Source organism: Caretta caretta, chromosome 1 (assembly GCF_965140235.1).
Source record: "Caretta caretta isolate rCarCar2 chromosome 1, rCarCar1.hap1, whole genome shotgun sequence".
Lineage (NCBI taxonomy): Eukaryota > Metazoa > Chordata > Testudines > Cheloniidae > Caretta > Caretta caretta.
In genome coordinates, this window is record NC_134206.1 from 113,774,780 (window position 1) to 113,780,779 (window position 6,000).

Here is a 6,000-nt window from a genome sequence, read left to right on the forward strand (position 1 = left end):
TTTCTTTGGCTTGTAATCTTGTCTAAAGCATAGATCCCTTATCCCAGACCTCTCCCCTGAAAGATGGTTATGACGACTTGAGACCCTCTTAACAGATATAAAACAAGGTCTTTGGTGGAAATACAGATTGTGATGAGACACTCAGCTTCCATGCCTCACATTTTAGGACCAAACCAGGTTCCATGCCTTGGAAGAGCACTAAAGTACTTGGGGGGTGCAGATGAAATAGTATTTATAAGACAGACCATAGAGCTCAGTGGGTGTTGAGTGAGGCTAAGGACAGCTAGAGAGAAAGGTAGAAAAATATTGAGAATTTCAAAGCTAGATTTGGCAGACTCTTTGCCTTACTCTGGACTGCTCCTCCCTGTTTAAAAAAAAATATTTTGCAATGAGTTACCACACAGAGGATCCAAGATCAAAACACAAACGTAGCCACTTGCTTGTGGGCTAAGCTCAGTACAGAATCAGCAACCTCAGCCTTTGGAAAAGAAGACAGCCTCTGGCATCCCTCTCACTGGACTTGGGAGGGAGGTGTTAGTTAGTCTCTCTCTGCCCCAGAGACAATCAGCACAGAAGGGAGGCTGCCAATGGAGAGAGAAAATGGGGGATCCGAGATGCTTTAAGAGGAACTCTAAAAACCCCTTAGGAAAAACAATGAGAGCTCCTGACATGTTTATAAAGTGGCTACTCCAAATGCACAACAGTTACTGCACTTAGAAAACCCCAAACTTGCAAGTTTTTATTATGAAATAAATAACACCAAGAATATGTAAAATCCCCATTTAATAGCTGTATTCCCATCTCATTATGTTCAAAACACCTGCAGACCTAATGTGTCTACATGACCGGTCAAGTGAGCAGCAGTCAATTGGGGGTCCACAACCACAGGCCTGGAAATCCAACTGATTGATGTACCTGGGCTTTTATAGGCCAGTGAAAACAAACCAGACAAGATCGTCCCAGAAACCCAGAAGCTCAAGCAGGCTTTTTTCAGGGTGTTTTCTAAAAACATTTGTGACAACTGGTGAGTTTGTGAAACAAGTGCTTGAGTCCCATGATAGAGAGAAATTTTCTAATAGCTTGCTCCTAGCTAGAGCTGGCTGGAAGACAACAATTCTGTATTCTGACAGCTTTCAAGGTTTTAAAATTGTTTTCATTTGGCACTAGAATAAAAACAAAACCTTTTCAACGTTTTTGCAAAATAGAACTGTGTTAAAACATCTGGTTTCAGATTGAAAAGGTCAGGTCAATTCATGTCTCTCTCATCAGAAGTGATCAGATAGCCCTGGACCTCAGACCCCCTTCTTGTCTAAATCAAGATGGTTTTGCTTCAGCTTTGACAAAAAAGCATATTTTGGCAAAAAAAAAAACATTTAATTGAAAATGTTCCAATCGGCATAATCTATCCCTAATGCCAACCAGCAACAACTCCTGCAAGTACAACCCTCTTGCAGCGTGTTAGGAGAAGTTATTCATCACAGCTGGTCCAATTTTGTGGACCTAACAATTTGGGGTATGCAGCTATAGTATTTAGTTTACTCGCTCCCTTGGGCAGGGTCTATAAAGGGAAATTAAATACTAAAACACTTAAAGCAGAAAGTTCATTAATCCAAATTAGATGACACTGGGACACAGAAAATGAGATCTCCAACACTGGAAAGTGAAAACCAAAAAACATGTTTACTCTTAACTCATTTACACTTATCCTACTCTTCTATGAATCTTCAGAAGAGATCCTTGGCGGCTTTATGTGCTAATGCAGTGGGTTCAGAGTCTTGGAAGAGGAGCCTCTAGAGAGCACCTCAAGAGGTTGCACTGTGTGTCTGATGCGTCTGTTTGCCTAGTAATTATCTCCTCACATGACTGAAGAAATAATGAGGTACTAGTCTTTAAAATACGTTTTGTTGCTGCTCCCTTTAGATTCAAAGTCGAAGGAAAAAGATACTTGATGTATATGCCAACGTATGTGGTGTTGCCGAAGGTGAGTGTGAACAAAATACATACAAACTGACTGTATAGAATTAGATCTTAACTATTGGCTGTGGAATGTATTTCCTTTTGTCTTCATAACTGTCAAAAATGGTCTACAAAGAGAAAATCCAAATTTGGGGTTAATTATAAATTGTATAATTTGTATTAGTTATTTATTTTAAGTAAATTGGATGAACACAAACTGATGAAAATATGTTCTGATAAGTTTAAAATTAAGATTTGGGAAGGATCAGATTTGTATTTCAGCTCCCAGCTCCCTCAAATCCTCCACTCTGCCACCACATCCTGAAAACAATAGTTTCCAAGTTGGACAGTTTTTAAGGGTTTAATTCGATTTAGCACTTGATTATTTGTGTTACCTAGGCACAGTGGACATGAATTCATTTCACTACATCAAAGAGTACATAATCTTATTTAATTCTCTCTTTTTCTGTGTGTTCTATGGCTCAGTGCGATCCCAGGTCCCACCACACCACTGGTATTGAACTTGAAATGGAAAAAACGCTATCAGTCTCCAAATCAATTAAAGAGCGTAAATACAAAAGTCAGAATCATAGAAGTGTAGGACTGGAAGAGACCTCGACAGGTCATCAAGTCCAGACCCCTGTACTCATGGCAGGACTATGTAATAACTAGACCATTTCTGATAAGTGTGTGTCTAACCACCTTTCAGGAATGACGGAGATTCCACAATCTCCCAAGTTCCAGAGCTTAATTACCCTGACAGTTGGGCAATTTTTCCTGATGTCCAATCTAAACCTCCCTTGCTGTAATTTAAGCCCATTGCTTCTTGTCCTAGCCTCAGAGGTAAAGGAGAATAATTTTTCTCCCTCCTCCTTGTAACAACATTTATATACTTGAAAACTGTTATGTCCCTCCTCAGGCTTCTCTTCTCCAGACTAAACAAATCCAATTTTTTCAATCTTCCCTCATAGGTCAGGTTTTCTAGATCTTTAATAATTTTTGTTGTTTTTATCTGGACTTTCTCCAATTTGTCCACATCTTTCCTGAAATGTGGCACCCAGAACTGGACACCGTAATTCCAGCTGAGGTCTTGTCAGCACGGAGTAGAGCGGAAGAATTACTTCTCATGTCTTGATTACAACACTCCTGCTAATATATCTTAGAATGATGTTCTCTTTTTTTTTTGTAGTGTTACACTGCTGTCTCATATTTAGCTTGTGATCCACTATGACCCCCAGATCCCTCTCTGCAGTACTCTTTCCTATGCAGTCATTTCCCATTTTGTATATGTGCAACTGATTGTTCCTTCCTAAATGGAGTACTTTGCATTTGTCCTTATTGAAGTTCACCCTATTTACTTCAGACCATTTCTCCAGTTTGTCTAGATCATTTTGAATTATAATCCTATCCCGCAAAGCACTTCCAATTCCTCCCAGCGTAGTATCGTCCGCAAACTTTATAAGTGTACTATGTCATTATCTAAATCATTGATGAAGATATTGAACAGAACCAGACCCAGAACCGATCGCTGTGGGTCCCCACTTGATATGCCCCTCTAGCTTGACTGTGAACCACTGATAACTACTCTCTGGGATCGGTTTTCCAACCAGTTCTGCACCCACCATATAGTAGCTGCATCTAGGCTGCATTTCCCTAGTTTATGAGAAGCTCATGCAAGACAGTATCAAAAGCCTTACTACTGTCAAGGTATATCACATCTACCAGGCTTGTTACCCTGTCTAAAAAAGCTATTAGGTTGGTTTGACACAATTTGTTCTTGACAAATCCATGCTGTTACTTATCACCTTGTTATCTTCTAGGTGTTCACAAATTGATGTTTAATTATTTGTTGCTGATACTGTCTCCTGTACTACATCTAGTATTATGGAGAAACTGTCTAGCAAAGAGCATCCATTCAGCCCCATGATCAGTGCTAATATTGACCAAGATCTCCTATGGAGGTACTTCAACAATAAAACTCTTGCAGGAACTTATATGCATGGAGGCAGTAGGCATCATGGTACCACCTGTGCTCATCTCATCCCTGCAAGACCACCTTCCAATTATAGAGACAGAGAGAATCAGAGTCAGTGGAGAGTCAAACACTGAGCTATCTGTGGGAGAGGATTATTGTCAGCAGAGTATTCTCTGTGCCATTAAATAACTGAATTTTGTACCACTAGAAAATTGGTGGCTGCTGGCCAGTTTGCAAAGCCAAAATGAAACTATTACACTAAACATGCTTAGCTACATCTGTTGAAGTGCTCACTAGGGATACATCTACAATATATTCCCTGGGACAGCTACTTCAGGATTAGCTGAGAAAGGGATAAAGTAGTATGGCAATACACAACTCAGTTAAGAATCCATATGGGGAGAGATTAACAAGACTGGGATTTTTCAGCTTGGAAAAGAGATGGCTCGGGGGGATATGACAGAGATCTATAAAATCATGACTGGTGTGGAGAAAGTAAATAAGGAAGTGTTATTTACTCCTTCTCATAACACAAGAACTAGGGGTCACTAAATGAAATTAATAGGCAGCAGGTTTAAAACAAACAAAAGGAAGTATTTCTTCACAAAACGCACAGTCAACCTGTGGAACTCTTTGCCAGAGGATGTTCTAAAGGCCAAGACTGTAACAGAGTTCAGAAAAGAACTGGATAAGTTCATGGAGGATAAGTCCATCAATGGCTATTAGTCTGGATGGGCAGGGATGCAAAACCATGCTCTGACGTGTCCCAAGTCTCTGTTTGCTGGGATCTGGGAATGGGCACCAGGGAATGGATCACTTGATGATTACCTGTGCTGTTTATTCCCTCTGAAGCCTCTGGCATTGGCCACTGTCAGAAGAGAGGATACTGGGCTAGATGGACCATTGGTCTGACCCAGTATGGCCGTTCTTATGTTCTATGTTCTTATCTTAGTTATTTCCCACCCAAATTCACACATGCATTCTTCTCTTATCCTCTCTCCTGTTTCAGTTTTTTCTCTCTTTCAAGACTTTTCCAATTTGATACTGTCATTTGGGGCTATTCATTTAGGCCTATCTGTGTCAAAATACTCATGTGTCAGTAACCCAAAGAGACGAGTACCAGGCAAAGTGTGTTACTCTCATGATTTTTTGGGTGTACCTATTATTTAACATTTAAAGCTTATCCTAATAATATTATAGTACTGAACAAGGGAACATTTCTAGTAGTCATCAAGATCTGTATATCGAACTTCTGACTCTTAGGAATTTTTAATTCACAGGTCTCAGTCCCACAGAGCTGCCATTTGATTGCCTGGAGAAGACCAGCAGGATGCTCAGCTCAACATACAACTCAGAAAAAGCTATTGTGAAAACATGGCGCCACCTTGCTGAGAGCTTTGGACTAAAAAGGGATGAAATAGGTGGTATGACAGATGGCATGCAGCTCTTCGACCGCATCAGCACAGCCGGTTACAGTATCCCAGAACTTCTAACCAAACTAGTGCAAATTGAGCGGTTAGATGCTGTTGAATCTTTGTGTGCAGATATTTTGGAGTGGGCGCAAGTGATGCCTTCACCTGAACAAGTGGTTACATCCTGATGTGAGCATCATTTCCAAAGGATGTGCAAGAACATTGATCCCAAGAGCAATGCTTCAAGAGCACAGGGCAGAGACTTAAAAGAATCGGAGGTTTTCTCATACACTACTCACATTCACCGCAAAGAATAAAGTGAGGCAAGATTTGCAACTGAATTTATCACCCACAAAATAAACAAGGGCAAAAATTCTTCTGAAAAGCTCAACATGAAATATGTAATTGAATAGAATGGCTTTTGTTAAACAGGTTTCAGAGTAACAGCCGTGTTAGTCCGTATTTGCAAAACGAAAAGGAGTACTTGTGGCACCTTAGAGACTAACCAATTAGTCTCTAAGGTTAGTCTCTAAGGTGCCACAAGTCCTCCTTTTCTTTTTGTTAAACAGTTACTGATAGTAAGTGGACACTAATATCCATTTTCCACAAAGTTTACAAGTACAGGTACAGGTCAATCTTCTAATAGCCTGTCTGGCT

At 40.2% G+C, this 6,000-nt stretch overlaps 1 protein-coding gene across 2 annotated transcripts in view; it reads left to right on the forward strand.

The window, feature by feature from the left end:
• EDAR (ectodysplasin A receptor) overlaps positions 1–5,799 on the forward strand; it is a 55,895-nt gene extending 50,096 nt beyond the window's left edge. For both annotated transcript variants that reach the window (XM_075122641.1, XM_048835176.2), the window contains exons 10-11: positions 1,921–1,981; positions 5,212–5,799. In XM_075122641.1, the coding sequence (XP_074978742.1) occupies positions 1,921–1,981; positions 5,212–5,531 (381 nt within the window). In that variant the 3' untranslated portion in view covers positions 5,532–5,799. The remainder of the gene's footprint in view (positions 1–1,920; positions 1,982–5,211) is intronic.
• Positions 5,800–6,000: the final 201 nt, after the last annotated feature.